General features: G+C 30.9%; 2 protein-coding genes across 3 annotated transcripts; one reads left to right on the top strand and one right to left on the bottom strand.

Annotated features, from left to right (window-relative positions):
- Positions 1-4,039: 4,039 nt before the first annotated feature.
- Positions 4,040-6,533, bottom strand: LOC132942936 (cytoplasmic dynein 1 light intermediate chain 2-like). Its single transcript, XM_061011651.1, has 5 exons — positions 6,393-6,533; positions 6,102-6,313; positions 5,739-6,027; positions 5,419-5,680; positions 4,040-5,017 (listed from the first exon to the last, which is right to left on the bottom strand). The coding sequence occupies exons 1-5, from the start codon at positions 6,394-6,396 to the stop codon at positions 4,525-4,527; spliced, it is 1,260 nt and encodes a 419-aa protein (XP_060867634.1). The 5' UTR covers positions 6,397-6,533; the 3' UTR covers positions 4,040-4,524.
- A 3,201-nt stretch (positions 6,534-9,734) lies between these two features.
- LOC132943054 (protein abnormal spindle-like) lies at positions 9,735-19,462 on the top strand. Of its 2 annotated transcripts, XM_061011840.1 has the most exons (15): positions 9,735-10,331; positions 11,417-11,602; positions 11,730-11,942; positions 12,041-12,857; positions 12,956-13,072; positions 13,242-13,365; positions 13,781-14,154; positions 14,220-14,440; positions 14,700-14,822; positions 14,889-17,795; positions 17,877-18,002; positions 18,098-18,278; positions 18,367-18,551; positions 18,627-18,767; positions 19,078-19,462. In XM_061011840.1, exons 1-15 carry the CDS (start codon positions 10,275-10,277, stop codon positions 19,282-19,284), a joined length of 5,979 nt encoding a protein of 1,992 aa, XP_060867823.1. In that variant the 5' UTR covers positions 9,735-10,274; the 3' UTR covers positions 19,285-19,462. The 2 variants fall into 2 exon arrangements, with proteins under 2 accessions (XP_060867823.1, XP_060867824.1); XM_061011841.1 differs by lacking the exon at positions 14,700-14,822.
- The last annotated feature ends 4,365 nt before the right edge of the window (positions 19,463-23,827 follow it).

The following is a 23,827-nucleotide window of genomic DNA, read 5'->3' as shown; positions in this document are numbered from 1 at the left end:
CTCATACCAATTCATGTTTTTAAAAAAAATAAATAATGTCATTAGTGTCCCCCTTCCTCCAAGGGATGATCTTCTAGCTATTGTATCTATAGTTTCTGAAGTATTAAGGGTCATTTCTCTTATATATTGGACATATTAATGAGATATCCCAGTCTTTTGGAAATTTCTGTTTTCCCCAAATCATTTCTATTATCTCATGGATTTTTTATATTGTTGTTTCATATACATGGGGCCTGAAAAAAGTTTTTACATATTATATGATCTTTGTTGCTGATGTTACCCATTTTTTTTTTTTTTTTTATCATTATACCTTCAATGTAATATTATAATCATGTAATTAGTGTATGCATTTTATTTTTTTAATATAATATAATTGGATTAATAAATATATAAAATAATATCAATTTGTCATTAACTTTATTATTTTAAATTGTATTTAATACAAACGTCATAATTTGAAAAAATTAAATTGTGTTACTTAAAATTAACTTTTCTGCTCTTTTTGGCTGCAAAATGTTCAATAATGGTATCGTAATTCACACTTTCGGCTAATTCCTTTTCAATGGCTAAAGTTGCCAGACCACTTAACCGGTCTTGTGACATTGTACTTCTGAGGTAGTTTTTAATGAGCTTAAGTTTTGAGAAGCTTCGCTCAGCCCCCGCCGAAGTAATAGGAATTGTGAGCATAATTCTAATAGCCACACTTAGGTTTGGAAAAGCTCCATTACATTTTTTTAGTGTACCCAGTACTTGCAACGGTGTTTCAGATTCATTCACAAAATTTCGGCAAATCATGAGTTCATCAAATAAATCACAGTCAGAAATATCTTTTTCATCGCCTGATTTTAAAAACATTGCAAGATCCTTACAATTCTTTCTAATATCCTCTCGTGTAGACGTTCGAAGTTTTCCAATTTTATATAAAAATCCAAAAATGTTATTATAATATGATGTTTGGTCAAATCTTTTTTTTAAATACTGAATTGCATTATCCATTAATTCTAAGAAGTATGAACATCTAAAATCATTCTCTGGATCTGTTGTGTAATTTGTATTACCTTCATATTCCAATAACTTTTTTTTTCGATACCGTGGAACTTTAAATTCTGTTTCAATCTCCAAAGACTCTGCAAGCTCTTTTGCTTCAAGTTTAGCTTGATTAAATCCCGTTTTTCTGTACTCACCCATAAACTTAATAAGAGCATTGAGTAATGTTGCATATGTATCTAAATTGGTATTTTGACCTTGTATACTTTTACTAACAATATTCACTTCCTTCAGTACAGTGTACCAAACACACAAACTTATAAGAAATTCATACTTGCTGATTTCAGATACTAATGAATGTGTTTCGCTTTTAATTAAAGAATCATTTGTGGTTTCTGAAACTTCGTCCAATGCTTCTATTATTTCTTTAACTTGAAATCGTACTGACTTTATGCTGTCATGCCTGCTCTCCCATCATGTTTCTGACCACCTTTTGACAGTCCAACGGTGACAATGTTTTGTAAAAATCATCCACCTTCCTGTAGATGCTGCAAATATAGTATATATTCGTTCAATAGTACCAAAAAAATGTATAGCTCTGGTAGAACTTTTGACAGCATCCCCAATTACTAGATTTAATCGATGAGCAGCATAAAAAACGCCCTTGGATTTTGATTTAGTAATCTAGCCTCTGTACTCCTTTATACTGACCTGCCATATTGGCGCCATTATCATAACATTGAGCTCGACAGTTTCCCACGGGTATTTGATACTCAGCTAATTTTTGTAAAAGTACTTCTGATAAGTTCAAGCCAGTACTAGAAATTATATTAACAAAATCCATAAAGTACTATTTAATTTCTGGATTAGTGCCTTCATTTTCAGAATTCATGTCAACAATTCTAATAACCAAAGATAACTGTTCATGTCGGCTGATATCTGGTGTGCAGTCCATAATTATGGCATAATACTTGGCCAATTTTATTTTTCGTAATATATTTGTTTTTACTTCTGTTGCCATTAATTCAATTAGCTCGTTTTGTATGTCGTGACCAAGATAATGAATACGAGTTTCTTTATTTTTTATTCGACGTAAGTGTTCCATTATAGTTGGGTCAAACTTACCCATCATTTCAATAATGCCTATAAATTTCCCATTATTTTTCGTATTCACTGCATCTGAAGATCCTCTGAAAGCATCGTTATGCTTTGCTAAATATTGTATAGCGGCAATGATGCGGATCATCACATTTTTCCAACGTTGTTTTTCTTTCTCTATAGCCGATTGATGTGCTTTATCTATAGTGGAATTTTCCGAAATTCTCAACTTTAGTTCCATCCATATCTGTATAGATTTTAAATGTAGGCTAGAACGTTGGTGAGATTTTAAATTTTCAGATAAACACTTCCAATTGTTGGTACCTATAGTTGACAATAAAGATTGCTGTGGTCCAGAAGAAGAAAAAAGTTTACAACAAAAACAAAATACACGATCACACGATTTTGAGTAAACTAACCAATGTCTTTCTATAATTTCACAATTTATCAATTTTCTTGTGTAATAAAATGTTGAGAATTTTCTTTTTATACCGTCAATAACCGAGTATGGAAAATTTGATAGTGTATATAGGTACATCAATAAATAAAAATAATTTCAAATTTGCTTAACTGAAAGTTGAATTATTGAAAATTCCAAATTCCAATTTTGAATAAAAAGTGGTTTTTTTAAGTACACTACATCATTTTGTGCACTACGTCTACGAAATCACAAATGTGTACTTCGGAAAATAAAAATGTGCACCTATATTTATATAATAATCAAGCTGTAATACTTTTCCTAATAATTTATAAATCTATTGGTAAGATTAATAACAGCTTAAAAGTTAAAGTTTATTTAGCTATACTAAATAAAACAATAAAAACTATTTTTTTTTAAAAACGGTAAAAAAAAAAAAGTTGAAATAAAATATTTACAGATGTAAAATGACTGTAATAATATTAAATATCTACATCTATAATCTATTATAAATTATAATGTGATATAATGCTACTTAGTACTTACGTATTATAGCTTTTTAAAAGCGATGACCACGCCTGATGACAGTTCAATGCATCAAAAGAAAATGAAATAGTTATCGGGTATTTTTGATTCACTCGTGTGTTCAATCAGAAATACCCAAGGCAAACATTGGGTAAAACCCATGATTATTAAACAATTCGAGACTATTCCTTATCAAGATTAATCTATACTATTATTATACGTCTTGTAATTTTTATTTAGTTGTAAATAATTTAGTCATTTCATGAAATGACAGGACATAAATATAAATCATAATTAATAATAAAACTAATATATTCCTCGCTCGGCTCAGAATATAAAAATTAAAAACATAAGGCCCCATAAAGCGCGGGGCCTCAAAAAGCGCGAGGCCCTAGGCGGGTGCCCAGTTTGCCCCCCCTTCCGCCGGCCCTGTGCCTACATTCCATTTTCTCCTAGAAATTTGTGGGTTTTTAATCTTTTTTATTTGTGCATCTATTTCATTTTTGGATGGTGCTGGGCAGAAGTTTTCATTTTTTGTCATATCAATTCTTGGTAACTCTTCTGCTGGATTGTTCCCATTGAGACATTTTTCAAAATATACTGGATGAATTTATAAATATATAACCAATGGAATTATGAAAGGTATGTAAGTGCTATGTGCCACTTAATTGGTATAGTCCGGAATAACTCCGGAATAACAAGGAGGAAACTAAAAAACAATTTTCACAGAGACATCTTAATTAATAATAAAAATAATCCAAAATATGAGCAAATCCATTCAAAAATTTAAAAAATGTACCATGTTACTCTATATTTTTCCCTCTGCAAGGACAATTGAGCAATCATAGATATGTTTTAGGGTATTGTTATAACTGAGAAGAAATCAAAGAAATCATATATATCTAGACTGATAGTACCAGGTGCTATACATGCAAAACTGATTAGAACTTTTGTTTTTTAAGGGGCTTAAGTAAAAAAATACAAATAAAAAAAATCATTTACGCAAAAATAGTCAGAAAAAAAATTGTTGTATCCAGTCCAAAAACATATCTATGTTAAAATAATAATATTTATCAAAATACAAGAATATAAAGTTGTTGTAAATATGTTGGGAAAGAATGGGATACTTTTAAATAAATTAAAACATATTTATATCCCATGAATAAAGTAGTTTCAAATAATATTTTTTTCGCTATTAAAAATTGTGATATTAGTATTTTTAATTATAATATATTAATTTATACATGGTAAGTTGAAAGTAACATGAAGTTGAATACTGATATAATCTGCCTATATTTATATTTTATATTTAAAATTATAACATAATATTATTTAACTAATCATTGTTTATTAAAATACAACTAATAAAAGATCATAATTATAATTATATGACACAAACAATGGGAAATAAGTAATTAATTTTGTATTAATATGTTATACTTTATTTATGTTACAGATACTTAAAATATTTGGCATATATATTACTAAAAATAATTTTATTTTGGAGTACTAGGATCATCATCAATTTGACTTAATTCTGGAGAGCCTGTATTATCAACTGGTTTTTTTGAGGGAGTTCTAACTGTTGGAGATTCTTGCTTCTTTTGCAAAAGTGCATTGAAAAAGCTAGCCAACGCTCTTTCACTACTAGGAGGAGGATTATCTGAAATGCGTTTATTTGCCGATAATGGTTTTGTAAGTTCTATGGATTTCCTGACAACAGGTGTTTGTGGTTGAGTTAAATTTTGGTTTAACAGCACAAGTTGTCGAGCTAAAAATGCCTGTTCCTCTTCATCTTGGAGTTCATGTTCTTTATGTGGTTTTTCATAAGGATATGGTATAGCATCACTATAATGTGATTCAGGATTAATTTTTTGCATATTTTCATAGAGCACTTCAATTTTTTTCAAACTATCCCACCCCGAAGGAACAAACACAGAATCCTTTTCCACAATTAATGCAGGCGTTTTAAATGGAAAGCGATAAATTCTGAAAAAAAAATAATATAAAATGTAAATAAAACATGAACTATGAATAAACATTGTTTATGTTTCTTTTATTTGGCTAGTAAATTAGTTCTATATTAATGCTAAATAGATTTAAATATCTAATTAATAATCACAAATTCACAAATTAATCATTAAATTTGTTTAGATGTTTTTTTTATTGAAAGATAAGATACAAAATTATTGAAGAAGAACAATTACAAGTAAATCAATCCTATACCAATTCAACAGGGTCAAATTTTGATATGCCAAAAATATGTACTTTAAAAAAAAAAGGAGATCCAACTTATAATATTAAATAAGTAAAAGAGAAAAAATATTTATATTTAACCCTTACACTTGGCTTTTATAAATATACTAGCATTTTATAATATTATACTTTACCTATGCATTAAATATTTATAAAGAAGATCACAGTTTTTATCTTCCATTACAGATACATAAAACAATGCGGCTCCAAATTGTAGACAAAATTTTCGTAAACAACATTGAATGTAATCGAAATGTTCTTCTGAATAGTTATCAATTTCTAAATTTTTGATGCAATCAGTCATAGTTATAACAACAATTATATCCAATCCAAGATTTTTAGATAGAACTCCATCATTGAGAAGTCGAACCTTTGTGCAGGACTCATATGACGGATCTAATCATTTAAACAAAACTTTAATATAAAGCAAGTTTAAATTACATGCAATATTCACCATCAAGCAGCGTGTAATCAATGATTCTATCAACACATTTATCTCTGAGGTTTTGAGTTTGTTCCATGCCTAAATTTAAACTATCTATATGATCTTGGAGTCTTGCTGACCAGAATTCTAAAGATTCCATAATTTTCCATGGGTGCTTTAAAGACGCAACTAAAACAATCGTTGTGTCTTCAAAATGTTGTTCATTTAATGCAAACTTCATCAAATATTTTAGAGAACGATCGCCATCTAATGTCCAAACATTTAATTGTGCATTTTCATCAGTGCTGTCATCGCGTACCTAGTAATTCAAGTATAATACAAGTTAATAAATCTGAAATGTAGAAGCTGAAATATAAAATAAAATTATATTACCTGTATGTACCCATACTCCATGCCCCATCCTTGTTTTGAATCTTTTAGACCTTGCAACTTTGTCACCAATGTTGTTTTGCCCGATTTACTATCACCCAGTAACAACACATTTTTGTTTTCCGGCAATTTTTTTCGACTTTTATTTTGTACATCCAATAGAAGGTTATTCCAATGATTTGCATCATTTTCTACATCAACTTGAGTGCTAGAGTCTTAAATCGATACAATGAGTAGGTTATATTACATTTCTAATGTAAACTATCAATATGCTAACAAAATTATGAAACTTACCCATATTAAATTAATGTGGATACCGATTTAGTATTTACCGTAATTAACGTATAAACCTTAAGGCCTTCAAATTCTGTTGTAGTCAGTACTCAGTAAAGAAACTAGAAAGCTTCCATACATTATACAACATAATTAATGTACATTTGCCACTTATCAATAATTCTGATAAGGCAGGTAACCTCAATAATGTATATTCTATTGCCTATTCATATATTAAAAGGGGTTTTAATAAACATATTTATTTTTCACATTTTATTGAAAATTCAATATGGATAATTAATAACAAATAACAATTATTATTGATATTATACTATTAAATACAAGAATAAAAAATAAAGAACTTAGTTTATTTTCTATGATTAAAATATGTTAAGACGATTGCAAACGGACAATTATTTCATCCAAAATGTACTAATATTTTGTCAATCATACCGACGGACCGGATAACGCAATAAGATTTCTGAAAAATGATTTGAATTCGTTGATAATAATATGTCTGCTTGAGATCATACGCATTTACAAACTCCCATGCATCCGATTTGGAAATTGCCTATTTTGAACTCCTTAAAAACTGTCGTTTGATACCCCCGTGATTTTCTGTTTTTGTCTAACACACGCGCGACATGGATTTTTGACGGATTCTTTGCCAAACAAATCAATTGATCTAATGAAGTGATGAGAATTCTGAAAACAGATTTGAATTCATCGTCAAGTCTACTTGAAATCGACTTTCCCACAATTTTGATTTTTTGATTTTAGCTTCTCCAAAAACTGAAATACAAAAATGATTAAATACTCTTTTTTAATATGACGTTTTCTGGAATTTGGGGGATAATATCAAAAATGTGGGAAAGTTGATTTCAAGTAGACTTGACGACGAATTCACATCTGTTTTCAGAATTCTTATCGCTTCAATAGATCAATTGGAATGTTTGGCAAAAAACAAGTCTAAAATACTATGTCGTGCGTGTGTTAGACAAGAACAGAAAATCACGGTATCGAATCCCCTTAATTATACAATCAGTAATAAGTAATAATAAAACAAATTATTATTTAATAAGTATCTATAATGCATACTATTTACCTACCTAATTTCAAGAATAATAATTATTATTATATTATATAAGATAGGTAATAACTATAATGACTATGGTCATTATAATAATTGTATCATACATTCATACATGAAAGAAGATAGGTACCTAATTAACTTTAAAAAACATAACATATTGAAACATATTAAATCATTTTACTATTCTAAGCTAGCAATTTAGTGGATAATAATTCAGTTATAGTTAAATAAAAAATGATTAAAAATTTGATTAAACATCAAAACAAAACAAGTACATAGTCTATTTTATACACATTCTTGTTCTGTGATCTATATTTTGCGTTTTATTGACAACATATTAAGCATGACGTTACTTTGTTGGGGCTCCAATAGGCAAGTTGATAAGTTGGTTAGTCGCTTAGAAATGTTTCCTGGTAATAGGTAAATAACAAACAAAAACGTTCAGTGTTTCAGTATTCAAACACTTAAAATAGTTTAAACTTTAAACCCCAATTGGGCCATTTGAACATTGTACTTGTAGTTAAATACCTATATAAATATATTCCTCCCCAATCCCCATAAACTGTAATAGTTTTCAGAATCCTAATTGAAGGCCTCTAACTTTAAAGACGGGGCTTCTGGATAAAATCGTATCACTCCACCCCCAAGACAAAAACATAAATACGCCACTGGGGGCTTTAAAACATCAAACCTAATTACGACCACCAAATTCTGACTTCACCATCATTTTATAATTTTCAGCATGCTTAAACTACGTACCGTTAAAACAAAAAATTGCAAATCAAAGGGCCGGTGTCAGGTAAAAGAGAAAAGTTTAGTCACTTTGATTTGATTAATTAAGCCCTTCAAAATTATTAAAGCAAAAAAAAGGTGGTCAAGTGAGTGTCACTCTGATGTACAGTAGGTTACAAGTGGGTTACTATAATGGATGGTGTTACATTTTAATTCAATGATAAAATATCATTGTATAAGAAAAAAGATTCTGAGCGAAGACGGTCAGTCAGCCTATGATATAACTAAGTAGTAAGTATATTTGATGATATTATTGTGAATAAAGTAATTAATATATAACCTATTTACGTGGAAAATTGTATGGTGTATGGAAAATGAAAATATAAACATTCAGTGAAATTTTCATGTATCTACAATTATTCGTTTTTGAATTACAACAAAATAACAAAATCGCCACTTGAGGAATCGAGTGAATATAAAAATATGGATTTCAAACGCTCATAAAAATGTAATTTGATTTGTTGTAGACATTTTTTTTTTTTTGATAAACGTAGACAAACTTATGAATAATCTTGTATTACATTTTTAAATCTTAGATTTAAAAAGAAAGTTTTTATGAATTCTCAATTCAAAATAATTTGCTAATTTTCGTGATTTTTCCGTATTTTGTCAAGATTTGAACTTTAAATGCTTATAAAATAAAACTATGACTAAGGATTTTTAATATTTTGTCAAATGTCATTGTAACAGTATAGTAGGAGACTTGTATTAAATTTTAAACCTTTTTTACCCAACAAATAAAGTTTTATAGATATTCATAGAATAAAAGACTAATAAAATTGGAAACAGAAAATGTTCCTAAACAGTTCAGAACAAATCAAAATATTTTTGAAAATCGTGTATAGAAATTGTGAATATAAACAACCAGGGGAAATTTCATGTATATACGTACATTTGTTTTAGAGTTACACTGAAAACCAAAATCGGATTTTGTCTAAAACCGATTTTGCGTAAAAATTTCCGTATTTCCGGCGCTTATGAAAACTATTGGGAATTTTAAATTTTGACTTCCCGATTGCATCAACTAGATTAATTTTTCCATCGAACAAGATACTGTTGAGGAAAATCGAAGCAGTCTTACTACTGACCCAAACGGCGGTGACAGATACAAACAAAAAAATTAAAAAAAAACATCGTTGTAAAATCAATACATTCATCGCTCCGAATCTAAAATGGCATTTAGTAAGAAATAAGTTTAGGCGAGGCGGCCCTTAAGGTGCTTTAAGACATAAGTGCTTACCCTACCATCGTGATTAAAAGGCAGAGTACTTATGTTCAGGACAAAAAGTATAAAGTTGGTTGTAAAAAGCGAGGGCGTACGTCTAAAAACAACCGAGTAACCGAATCATTAGTTGATAACACAACAACGGTTACTTCGAAGCGTGCCCGTCACAACGCCCGCCTCCACCACGGAGGTTACGCGATCAGCAAACATGCTAGTAGTCTTGTTGTTGTGAATATTTTAATATGATAACGATTAACGGCCCCCTTCGCCTCGTGTCGTCGGCATCAGCTGCTGCGGTGGAAGTAGATTTGTTTTTAATAGCAATTTAACGGAATTTCCGTCCGGATGGTGTGACGGACGACGAGAGTACGAGACTAATAAATACCAGTCCGCGCAGTGCACTCATACAACAGACCGCTGCAGCAAACCAGTTACCAGTATTATAATTATCGTTATTACGCCGCGCGCCGTCGTTTTAATGTTTTTAGTTATATTTTTTTATCACAATCTCACTACCGTCTACCTTAGTAAATCTCGCTCATGACGATTGACGACAAACGAATGACTGAGCCGGCACTGCGGCACCGGAACGAGTTTCGTCCACGATTATTTGAACACAAGATTTAATATTATCATTTTTTTTTCTCATTATTTTGCTATAATATCAGTGTCGCAATGTCGTATTACCGTCTACGCAGCAGACAGGCTACGATGTTAATAGTTTAGTTTCGGTATTATTTTCTTTGTTTTTAATTGTTATTTAAAAACCCCCACCTGATGAATTACGAGATGAATGTCGTGTGAAACACTACGAACAACCCACCGACCAGTCGCAATGGCCAAGTTCGTCGTAAGTATCGTGACCAATTTCTCTGTATTTTGCCCGTATAATCATCATGCCTTGTGCCAATTGCATTTAACCGTCTACATACAACTTTTCCAATAAAAATCTAATTTGGGTTGAAAAGCCATACTTCAACCCTAATTTGATACAGTTACCTGCCGTTGAAACAAAAACGGGTCTCATTTTGTAAAAACTAAATGGTTATAGGTAGGTAATGAAAATAATATCTGTTATATCATAATCAAAAACTGATAGCATTCCTTGTAAAGTTTTACTTAAGTTGATCTTAATTATTATTTTTATTATTATTTAATTAATTAACAAAAAAAAATAAGAGTCAAAACAATTACTACATATGTGTTAAAATTAACCATTAAGTTAACTAAAAAACAACCAACATCAATTTATGTACACAATATAAACTTTAATACTGTGATTACCAGTTAGAAGACTAGATGAGTGACATGATTAGTGATTTTTATGCTTCGATGTTCAAAGATCCAATATATTTTCTATTCTAATACTTTTAAATACTTTCAAAACAGTAGGTACAATATTGCATTATACTTTTCCAGTAAGCTACTCTATAGATAAATAATAAATTCCTTATTATTTTCTCATAAAGTCATAACCATGGATTTCTATACCTAATTAAAAATTATAATTCAAAATAAAATGTGTGTTTAGAATAATCACTAAAATTTCATTATTTATCATCTAATTATAATTTATTAATAATTACCTTTAATGAGCATTATCAAGTCCTAAATAAATTAATTAGACCTAACTTAAATTTAAGGAAAATACTATTTTATTTAGATATAGCATAGTTAATTTTAAACAATGGATTTTTTTTAGAAAAAAGAAATAAGTAGGTACCTACCTAATTAGTAATTATAAGAAATCAAATTAAAAATCATTTGAACATTTTGCAAATACCTACCTATAATTAAATTTTTATATTAATAACACAATTTTATAAAAAAAAAAAAAATAGATAAATTATGATTTTAAATGACGATCATATTCATATCTACCTTATTTTATTATAATATATAGTTTATGTATTTTTTAAATTTATATTATTTTAGGTTGAATTTTCTCCTCCGGAAAAAATTAAATCAGAGCCATACGATGTTACAGATTCAATTGTAAACTATCGTATGGTATTAGCACCATTTCAAAAACAAACTCAAGTAGAATTCAACAATATTAAATTAAAAGAAATTGCTGTAAGATTTTTAACAGTTGTCAATCCTCTCGACAGACACGGACAGGTTAATAAATTCATACTTATCTAAAAATAATTTAATCTACTAATTATATATGTCATATATTCTTAATTATGATAGTAAATAATACCTACCTAATAATTGTATGTATATAAATATAAAATGATTACAGTTTGTTTTACCTCCTCCAAGTGATGGTGTTTATTTTGATGTTTATGAATTCACCTTAGAACCTAATTCAGAATGTGAGTTATCAATAACTTGGCAGCCATCTAAACATGGAAATATGCGTAAATTAATTAGAATAGAACAAGTCGATAATAATAAAAAATATGATTTTGTTATTTTGGGGAATTGCAATAGTCCTCCGTACAAAAAGTTAAAGGTATATCAATTTAATGCATTAGTACATGAAAATTTGTTTATGATTGGTTTATTATACAATTTTCTAAATTTCTGAATTTTATCATGTTTTATTTCTAGGGTGCTACCTCAAAATCAAAAATTTTAAATTTGACTAAAAAACAATTAAAATGTGGACAGGAAAAAGTACTGTTAAATAAAACAAAACATGTTAATTCTAAGAATGAAAGAATTATTCTAGTGAAACAACCCCCTGCAAATGTACCAGAACCCATTATTGAAGAAACACAGCCTATCAGACGACAAACATATTTAGTCAGAGAAAAAGAGAATCTTCCAATTTCAAAAAAGATTATATTAGGTAGAGACACAATACTCAAAAGTCCGGAACGCAGTATTAAACGTCCAGATCAGAGACGTCAAGATCACGTTTTTAATAAACATTTTAACTTAAAGAATCTAAACAATAGTTCTAGCTCAATGAGTGATGATTCATTAGAGAAACCATTAAACAAAATTATTATGAACATTTCTCAATTAAATGAATTTTATTTAACACCATTAAAAAGTACTGAAAACTTACTTTCTCCATTCAGTGTCAAGAAACAGTTTAATAATTTTGATGGTCAAATGAGTTTTGATGTCACTGATGGACCATTGGATTCTACTTTATCAAATTCTTCTATACTTGAACCTCAACATGAGTTGTCCGTAGCTTTGACTTATACACCAGAAAATCAAAAGCCAACTAAAGCGTGTGTGAATCTCTGGAATAAATTTATTAAGTCACCCGAAGATGAATTAACTAACGGTGGTACAAATGTTGGGCTACATACCCTCAACTCACAACCTTTTGTATCTTCTTCAGAAGTTGAATCTAATGACTTTGAACAAAAATGCGAATGGTCACCTACAAATACTTTTCATAAACGTACAAGTAAAGTAACAGATTAGCATAAATATGTCTATTATTATTAATTATTAGTAATAATTAAATTTATTAATATGTCTTTTATTAGTTTTTTTACATTACAGTGATTACTTGGAGTGGTACGAAACCAAAAAGGCCGTCATTTTCTATTAAGTACTCTCCTTATTACAAATGTAGTCCAAAATCATCAATGACGTCTAAGAACAAAGTGAAACAATGCAGTAAGTAAATGCTATACATTATTTAGGTTACGGATCAACGATTATGGGTGTGAGTACATGCTTAAAATCCAATTTATAAAATGATAGATTTATGTTATAGCCTATCCTTGAATAATATTATCTTAATATGTATTGAAAAAAACTCATTGAATTATAAATATTGTTTAAGGTACAAATCCACGAACAACACGTTTGAAATCTCCTAAACTTGATAAGTATGATGAATATCTTAAGTGCTTAGTGAATCCACAACTCCTATATCACAATAATGCTGAAGACCCATTTTTAAAAATGTAAGTAAAATCATTAGATATTATATAATATGTTCACTACATTACAATAGAGTATACAATTTATATCTAGTTGGTTAACTAAACTACTTCATTATTTTTATTAATTAAAATGTTGATAATTGTATTTATATGTGAATAAAGGGGATAAGTTAACACCAAATAGGTTATTAATATAATTATTACGATTGTGATTAAGAATGATTTGGTTAATTTGACTAAAAACTATTACACTTGCACATTGCATGAACTTCTTTACATAATTAAATTGAATTACATTTTTATTATAAAATTAACAATTATATAATATTTATTTATTTCAACAATTAATTAAAATATCTTAGCGAACCATTTCATTGGTATTATTATATGGATTACAACTATCATTATTTTTGATTAATTAATATGTACTATTTAGGTCTGAATACTATGAAGCAGAATGGCTGGACCGCCAAGAATCTGATATGATTCGTTGGTTAAATGCAATGCTCACGCCGACTGAAAAGCTGGTAGATGAAGAACAATCTAGTGACTTAGAGCAAGCAGCTATGGCTTGGGTAGAAGCATCCAAGACATGTCATAAAAATAAACCTATGCAATTTGCCACCCAAAAGGATCTGTTTGTAGCACAAATGTACCGGCAGTCACCACAACAGTGGAGCGCATTGCGCAAAGCCACAACAAATCTTATTACATCTTCAAATGTAACATCCGTCCTAACAAAACTAACCGTATCGATCGAAAAAGATCTCATTACTTTAAGAGATGATCGTCAAATACATTTGGACTTAAGTGAGATTTATTTATTTATAGTTATTAAGTCTTATGATTAAATATAATTATTGTTTTATTTTTAGGTATAAAGAAAAAAATTATTGATCTGCTAAAATGTTACAATCCGCTATGGTTTAGAATTGGCTTGGAAGCTATATTTGGTCAAATTGTTCATGTGAAACCTGGATCTAAAGATTTAGATGGCATTGGCTGGTTTGTTCGTAAAAATCTATTTAATAATGATTATGTGAAACAGAAATTTACTAAAACTACTGTACTCCAAGTGAACCTGCCTTCATATAATGTAAGAAAAAATATTTGTATCTTTTATTCTTTTTTATATATTCTATTGTAATAAGGGTAAAATAAAAAACAAATCAAATTGATCTACAGACTTAATCCCTGTTTAAAAAGGTTAATTTATTGCTTATAACATAACTAGCCTACTATTTTCTATTAACTTTGTAATATTTCAACTTTTAATATCTTAAATTGAATGCATGGAAATTGTGTATAGCATGTCATATTTATAATATTTAATATTATTAACTTTGTTACTGTAGGCTGCCATGAAAAAGTTTATTTTAAGAAAAATATTTATGCTCATATACTTTTTGGACCGCGCTAAAGAACAACAATTGATCAGGCATAATCCCTGCTTGTTTAAAACAAACTCACCATATAAAGTTAGTGATTTGTCTATTTTTTTAAATCTATTTCAAAAACTGGTTGATTTTTGTTTTCATTCACAGAGTAGCTACGACTTAATGATGGGATTTTGTGCAGACATGGTAACTGCGCATGGAGACATAGTTCGTCGGCTGCGAAGTATTGGTTACAACTTAACACACAAACAAACTCATTTGGATGAAGTAAACTACGCAGTTAAGTCCCTAAATGACTTAAGGGATGGCACCAGAATTACTAGAGTTGTGGAGATTTTATTTAAAGGCAATCCATTGTCACAAAAGCTAAGACTTCCGGCTATATCAAAGTTACAGAAAATCCATAATGTTAATTTAGCTTTCACGCGAATATCTGAACATATATCTGTTGAGGGCAACATAAGCACTCGTGACATTGTGAATGGTCACAGAGAGAAAATTCTATCGTTATTCTGGCAGATTATCTACAAGTATTTAACCCCACGATACAATAATGCTGCTACGAAAATCCAAAATTGGTGGAGAAATAGCAGTCTAAAACTGGTCATATCCAAAAGAATCCGGGCCAAAACGATCGCCAAGCGTCACTTGGCCGCATCTAGTATACAAGCGCGCGTTCGAGGCCATTTGATCAGAAAAAAATGGCCTCTATTGCGAGCTGAACTGGTTGAAAACCGTGAGATGTTGCATGCCGCTTCCACTACAATCAAACATTATTTAAAAGACAAGCTAAAATTATTAACAGAAGACCGAAAACGGTTTATAATTTTAAGGAGAACGGTTGTGTTTATTCAGAAAAAATATAGAAACAAGATGGCTATGGTTAAAGAACAACAGAAGTATTTAAAATCGAAACAGTCAGCGATAATTATCCAGAAAGTATTTCGAGGTTTTATTCTGAGAAAACACTGGCTGGAAATCAAAAACAATCTAATTGCAGAAAAAACCAAACGAATTTCTGCAGTCAATACGATTAAGCGGTTGTTGCGTAAAAACTTGCCACCGACAAAAAACCGTTTAACATTTTTGAAGTTAAAACGTACTGTGTTGTACACTGAAAATCGATACATTGCAAACAAAATTATGAAACTGCAAACGGAACGATACGCCGCTCTAAAAAGCGCAACTATATTAGTACAAAGACTATTTAGGGCAAACGTAGCAATGAAAAGAGAACGAGAAAATTATTTAAAAGCCAAACAGTCGGCTTTGGTGGTCCAAAAAGTGTTTCGTGGTTTCGTGACCAGAAAACATTGGCCAAATGCTCGAAAATGTTTGATGTTAGAAAACGAGAGACGGATTAAAGCCATAAACACAATAAAACGGTTGTTGCGGAAAAACTTGCCGCCAACACAAAACAGATTAACATTTTTGAAGTTAAAACGTACTGTGTTGTACACTGAAAATCGATACATTGCAAACAAAATTATGAAACTGCAAACCGAACGTTACACAGCTTTAAAAAATGCAACTTTGTTTGTGCAGAGACGGTTCAGGGCCAATGTGGCAGGGGCAAGAGAACGAAATCGATATTTGAACTACCAACGGTCGGCTGTGCTGATACAAAAGATGTTCCGATGTTTTGTGGCCAGAAAACATTGGCCGGCATTGCGAGATCGGTTGCAGTTGGAAAAGGAGAGGCGCTTTGCGGCTGCGAACACAGTGAAACGGGCTCTGAGACGGAACCTGCCGATGACCCAAGACCGAGCCGACTTTGTCAGGATGAGAGCCGCAGTCCTGTCCGTACAGCGAGCTTGGCGAGCCAAGCGTCTGATGACGGTACAGAGGGAATGGTACACGACGTCACAATATGCTACTGTGTACGTCCAGCGGACATATCGGGCAAAAATCGCTATGAGGTCAGGCCGCCGTGAGTACCTGAAGGCTAAACGGGCGGCAGTACTCATCCAAAAAGTGTACCGTGGTTACTTAGCCAGGAGTATGTGGCCTGAGGTCCGGGACCAGCTGGCTGCCAAACAGGCGGAGCGGGTCCGTGCAGCCAACGTGATCAAGCGGGCCCTACGACGCTGTTTGCCGGCCACCCGAGATCGGTTGTGCTATGAACGGCTGAAACAGTCGGTGGTGGCTGTTCAAACGCGGTACTGGGCAAAAGTTGCCATGCGGACACAGCGGGAAGCATACCTGTTGCTCAGGTGCAGCGCGTTGGTGATTCAGCGACGGTTCAGGGCTAACCGCGATGCGAGACGCGACCGCCACCTGTATGTGCAAATCAAAACCGTGACCATCGGATTGCAGGCAGCTGCTCGGGGGCACTTGTTTCGTCAGCTGCTATGGCCAGCACTGATGGTTGAGCTGACCAGCCACCGACTCCTGTTGATCCGGTGTGCCAACATTGTCAAGCGGACGTTAATGAAGCGACTGGCCAACAATGATCGACGACGGTTCTTGGAGTTACAGCAAGCTGCGGTTACGGTCCAGCGTTGGTTCCGAGTTTGTGTGCAAGTCCGCATGTATACTAAACTGCGCGCCACCGCTGTGATGGTACAACAGCGGTTTCGGGCCAACCGGGCTGCGAGACAACAGCGAGCAGAGTACTTGCACATACGAAATGCAACGATCATGTTGCAGGCTTACGCCAGGAGATTTCTGGCACGCGTCAGGTGGCCTTTAATGAAACGCGAGCTTCAAGCACAACAGGACCGGTTAGCTGCAGCCAGCAACACGGTCAAGAGGTTTCTGCGCCGGTGCCTGCCGACCACCTACGAACGTTCCGAATACTTGCGCCTGAGACAAGCTGTTATCGTGATGCAGGCTCGGTACAGGGCTGTAGTCGCAGCAAGATGTGGCCGTGTGGAATACGTCCGACTGAGACTGAGTGCTATCATATTGCAGAAACAGTACAGGGACCGCAAAGCCAACCGGGCAGCGATTTTTTTGCAGGCACATGTCCGCGGATGCTTAGCGCGCCGCCAGTGGCCGCAGCTCAGGCATTGTCTGGCAGCTGAACGGAAACTCGAGGCAGACTCAAAGCTGGTAAGTGTGTCTTCTTTCGTTGTTGTTTTATTTTTGCAAAGCGTGCGACTGATCAATTATTCCATGTTGTGTTACATGTAGGAGAAGTACAAGGCTGCATCCAAGATACAAGCAGCTGTTAGAGGATTTTTAACTCGCAAGAGATTTCCCAGGATCAGAGACGAATTAATATCACAGAAACGTGTGTGTGCTGTCACTAAAATACAGGTGTGTATATTATATACAATGTATATATAATATTATATAGGTATGATAAAGTTACAAAAGGTTAGAAATTATAAATTTAGGTTGGTTTTTTTTAGACCCTTTGGAGAGGTTACTGTGTTCGAAAAAAGTACCAGTGTCGACGTGATACTGTCAGAATGCCCAGAAGAAGTGCCCAAACGTTGGGCAGGAGACACAATGAGGTAATGGACATATTAAACAAGCAAAAGAGAAATGAATACTCTTACAAAGAACTTGCCACAGTCTTTTGGAACTTGGGTGAGTGTGTACTTAAATGTGGTGTTATACACTTTTACTTTAAAACCAGTGGTCTCTTGATTTCAATTCCAAATTTGTTACGTTTTAGACACTTGTACGTCGTTATCCAAAGAGCTATGTATGAAGACAGCTGATGGTGCGATTGTAGATTACATTTTCCATTTCCTGCAGTATTCCAACCAATCACAACCGAGCATTGAAGCCCGTGAACCTGCCATCCGGGTACTTATCAATCTGCTTAAGTACCACGAAACATCATGGAACATTTGGACAGTGAGTTAAATTACTTATTTGTTTTATCATGGACAATTTATAAGAGAATAATTGCCCATACTTGGTTTGTTTCAGAGGACAGTAAATGCTGACATGGTCAAAGAACTTATCAAAATGATGAAGATGAGTTGTGGCAAATTTGGTTCGGCAAATAAACTATTCTGTTTAATAGCCACCTTGATATGGATAGTCTTGCAAGACCCTAAAAAGAAACAGGTAAATTACTGTACACTCAGTAAACATGCAGACACAATTTCTTTTATTAATCATGTTAAATTAAAAAATAATATTATCCTGGTATCTAAACATTTTTATGGACATTAAAAATGTGTTTGTAATAAATGGCCTTTATTTATAGTTTTTGAAAATTATTACTGCACATTATGAATGAGCAACATTAATAAAATGAGATTTTTGAAAAACAATTTTTAGCAGACTATTGCTATTCTTCTACATAATATTTTTTTATTAAAGTATAATATACAGATTATACTTGGTAGTAATTTATTTTTATTGTTTTTTTTAGTATTTTAAAAGCTATCCAATTGCAGACTTTAAATACATGATGGATTCACTGAACAGGAGGTACAAGACACGCAAAATAGATAAGAAATTAATGGTGTTGCCATCTACACGGCCCACATGGTACATTGGCTCCAAGTGTCAAAAGTGTTTTGAATCTGATCTCTTTGCCACAACTCAGGTCTGCAAAATGTTGAACATCATAAAATGATTGAAACTATTTTTTTACTATTTATTATTAATTATTATTATGTTTAAGATCTTTTATTACTATTAACTGTTAAAACTTTTTAATTGTTTTTCATTTAATATTTTATAATTCTATCAATTGAGTATTTTATTTTTTTACAACCTTTTGGTATTTTACTATTAAAAATCACTTTTTTATATGCCAGCTCATTTGATATGATTTTAATGGAATTTTATACAATGTGATTTATTTTTACAACTATATTCAATGATGATCTAAAGAAAATATAAAAATAGAGTTTAATTTATTAAATGTAATTATGTAAATATAATTGTTAATATTTTAAAATTTGGATTTCCTTCTAAAAGTCTTTATTTATACTAATGAATATTTTCAATTTAACATAAATATTTAATATTTGTGTAATATAATATATATAATATTTGTTAAAGGGTAACAATACAGCAATTTGAGAGAGTGTACCCATAAAAAAATTTATTTTCAATTAAAATTAAACATTATTTTAAAGAGTATATCAGTTCAAATGTTACATTTGTTAAAAAAACAAATATAAAAAAATGGTGCATAATATCACGTATTTTTAAAAGAACAATTTATGTAGGGTCTTGTATTTCATTTTTAAGTTTTTGGACCATGCCTAAACATCTAAATCAACACTTAAAAAGGTGGGTAAGTGGATGTCACTCTGCTGTACAGTAGGTTACAAGTGGGTCACTGTAATGGATGGTGTTAAATTTGAATTCAATGATATAATATCATTGTATTAGAAAAACGATTCTGAGCGAAAACGGTCAGTCAGCCTATGATATTACCAAGTATATTTGATGATATTATTGTGAATAAAGTAATTTGTATATAACTTATTTACGTGGAACCTTGTTTTAAATTTTCAATTTGAGCGAGGAATGTAATGATTTTACAATGATGTTTATTTATTTTTGAGTGGTTCATAGAATGATTTAGATTCACAATTAGACCAGGTAGTAGGTCCAACCTGGGGAGATACTGAAACAGGGACTTTTAGATTTACGATGGATTTATTTTGGTTATAGGAGAAATAATTACTAAATTACTAGCTGATTCCACGCACTTCATTGCCCGTAAAATATGGCAACTCTTAAAAATATTATGATTTTTCAACTTCTTTTGTGTGTAATGCACTGCAGTAAGTGCAACTCAGCCACCTTGGTACTTGGTAGGCAATGTTCAAAAATTTGATATGATACAAGTTGTATCTGATCCACCCGATCAACCAATAATAAATAAATATGCAATTTTGCTAATTATTTTTCCTAAAACATCTATAACCAATAGCAACCATTTATAATCGAAAACTTTCATCGTAAATCTAAAAATCCCTGTTAGAGCACCTCCCCGGGTTGGACATACCTGGTCCAATTGTGAATCTAAATCTTGAGTGTTGCCAGATGGTATGATCCTAGTGAGGACATACGCATATTTTATTTTATTTTTATTTTTATTTTTATATATTCTTCAAGAAGATAATGGGCCCCACTGAACATGTTAGTGTGGGGGGCCATGAGTTCACAATTTGAAATATAAATACATTAAATAGTCCTTATAAATTAAATAATTACAATTTGTAATATACATTTCTCACATACCTAACTATAATATTAATAATATAAGTAAATATATATTTTATTTTATTTATTTATATAATATAATATTATAATATAGCATTATGTAAAAAAATTGTGTAGTTAAATAATGCAATATAATATGGTAATATAAAACTAAAATTAACAATAATTACTAAAGTCGTACAATTTATATGATAATTAATAATGCAGTAATCCTATACATTTGTTATGATTCGGTCTATATTTTGTTCTTGTAATAGCCAAAGTGTAATTTTTTTTTTAAGAATCTTAAAAGAGTTGCTGTGTTTAATTTCTTATGGTAGTACATTGTACATTTTTGGGCCAATATATAAGTATGTGGTATATGATAATATTGCGCCCTCTGCAATCCCCCGACCACCACCTATAGGCGCAACTAAGTTCAAAAACACCAAAAATTTAAAAATCATATGAAAAAAATAGTTTTTTTAGCTTAACGTAAGGTTTTTATTTTATTTCTTCGTTTTTAGCAGAAACACAAATTATTATTTGTAATGATTATAGGTATATCAAATATTAGAATTTAGAATTCATCATAATTTCAAAAATTTTCAGTTAAAAATTTATAAAAGTTTTTCCTTTAATAGCCAACATTATAAATGTTGATAGAATAAGACTCCTCACTATTGGTCCTACCTTAAACAAAAAAAAAGAAGTTTACAGAAAACTAAAATACATTTTTTATGAGCGTTTGAATCTAAAATGTGTACACAACATTGAATTTTTAATTTTTATCAGTAAATTAACAAATTTTCATTTATCAATTTTTGATATTTTGTTGTAATTTAAAAACGAATAATCCTAGATACTTGAAATTTTTACCAAAATATGTTAAAATTAAAATTTTCCTTACATGGTAAAATTGTAAATACTAAAATGTTAAAACAATTTTGACTCTTTTTAAGCTATTTATAACTATGAGAAATTATTAAAATATTTTTAATTATTTTTCAGTTAGAATTTCATAAAAGATTTTCTTTTCATAGCTAAGATTAAAAATGTTAATAAAAGATTTCACACAAGTTTTTCTACCTATAAAAAAAAACGTATACTTAAACGGAACATTAATTTTTGATGAGTGTTTGAACTTATAATATTGTTACAATATTTGATATTCAGCAGTAAATTGAATTTCCATTAATTGATTTTTTAGATTTTGTTGTATTTCCAAAATGAATAACCGTAGACTCTTGAAATGTTCACCAAATACTTATATTAGCATTTTCTATACATAGTAAATTCTTCAAACAATTTCGACTCTTTATGAACTATTTATAGCCATGAGAAAATTTTTCAAATTTAATTGAAATATAACACATCTATTACGACATGTTCAAAAACAGCAAAGTGGTACCCACTTGACCACATTTGTGTTTGTTATTACCTTTTAGGACAGTAAAAATGCTTGAATTTTCTTCAACAGTATCTTTTCTGATAGGAAAGTGAATCTAGTTGGTACTTTGGGGGGTCAAAAGTAAAAATCCCAATAGTTTTCAAAAGCGACGTGAAAAACAAAAGAAAAATTAAGGAAAAACGGGAATTTTGACTGAATATTTATATAAGCATTTTCTATACACCATAACATTTTGATTTATTCTGAGCTGTTTACGGACATTTTCAGTTTCCATTTTTTTTAGTTTTTTTTTCTATAAATATCAATAAAATTTTATTTGTTGGTTAAAAAAGCTTGAACATTTAATAGAAGGCTCCTAGGTTATTGTTTCAAAGGCAGATGAAAAAAATTAAAAATCCATAGTCACAATTTTTTTATAAGCATTTAAAGTTCAAATATTGACAAAATACGTAAAAATGACAAAAATTTGCAAACTATTTTGAGTTAGAAATTCATGAACAATTTTCTTTTTAAATCTAAGATTTTATGGGTTTGGATACTTCTGTCGGTGTTGTTCAACTACTTGCAAAAGTACCTACTGCTTTTGTTCTTCTCGATTGGTGATTATTCCATTGAAAGTTTGAATAACGATATCCCACGTTCAGCTGCATCATTAACTACTTTCAAATTTTGAACCCTTTTACGACCGTCAATGAAATCTTTGTTATTTTCCCAAGTATCTGGATTCTGATTTAAGAAATCTTGGGGGATGTCCAAGGCTGTAAATAATACAAGGGTATTTTTAGAAACAAAATCAGACAATTTTGTACTGTTTGAACTGCAGTCGTATCAATTGTAATACGCCGTAGAGGAAAGTCAGCTCCTTTTTTCACTAATGATTTAACCATATTAACTTTCATCTCATTAGACACTTTACACTTTTGCTATATGTCATATTTATTATAAATAATTAGACATCTCCCGCATCTCCAACTCCTAGTTTTATTTTTTGGTTTTGAGATCATACATATTTTATTCTGATAATTTGCTACTAGCCACTGCAGGCTATAGTGGTTAGTGTTCGCTACATATATAAACATAAAAATTATTAATTGGACTAATTGGAGATGTCTTGTTATTGCTCACATGTCTTCATTTGTTTAGTAGTTAGTACACTATAATATTAGGTATATTATAAGACTATTCAGTTTTAATACCATACCTATACTGTACAACTGTACCTATAAGTATTTTGTATGATAGTTGTACATTAATTTAATTTATAATAATTTACTTTAATCAACTTAATTTCAAAATCTTTAGTTTTGAAACGGTGGTGACAGACACAAAATTGAAAATCGTGAGGGGGTTGGTTAAGTGCATTTTAGCCGAAATACGAGTAGATAATAATACATAATAATAGTAAATAATTATTGTACAGAAACAGAACAATCTAAAAAAGCTAAAAAAAAAATTAATAAATTGAGCATTTCATTTTAATCTTACTATTATTTATGATTATGATTATCGGATTTCGATTGGTCTCGTGAACGATGAATATTATGTA

Source organism: Metopolophium dirhodum, chromosome 4 (assembly GCF_019925205.1).
Source record: "Metopolophium dirhodum isolate CAU chromosome 4, ASM1992520v1, whole genome shotgun sequence".
Lineage (NCBI taxonomy): Eukaryota > Metazoa > Arthropoda > Insecta > Hemiptera > Aphididae > Metopolophium > Metopolophium dirhodum.
Note: the sequence above shows the minus strand (reverse complement) of the source record. Positions and strands in the feature narration are given on the sequence as shown.

What these genes read in the sequence shown, in the direction of transcription:
- LOC132943054 (XM_061011840.1), top strand. Translation starts at nt 10,275, where the DNA reads ATGTCGTGTGAAACACTACGAACAACCCACCGACCAGTCGCAATGGCC. An exon ending in TCGCAATGGCCAAGTTCGTC is followed by an intron (nt 10,332 to 11,416) that starts GTAAGTATCGTG and finishes ATATTATTTTAG; the next exon opens with GTTGAATTTTCTCCTCCGGA. An exon ending in CACAGTCTTTTGGAACTTGG is followed by an intron (nt 18,279 to 18,366) that starts GTGAGTGTGTAC and finishes GTTACGTTTTAG; the next exon opens with ACACTTGTACGTCGTTATCC.
- LOC132942936 (XM_061011651.1), bottom strand. An exon ending in TGATTACACGCTGCTTGATG is followed by an intron (nt 5,681 to 5,738) that starts GTGAATATTGCA and finishes TTAAATGATTAG; the next exon opens with ATCCGTCATATGAGTCCTGC. An exon ending in TATAAATATTTAATGCATAG is followed by an intron (nt 5,018 to 5,418) that starts GTAAAGTATAAT and finishes TTTTTTTTTCAG; the next exon opens with AATTTATCGCTTTCCATTTA.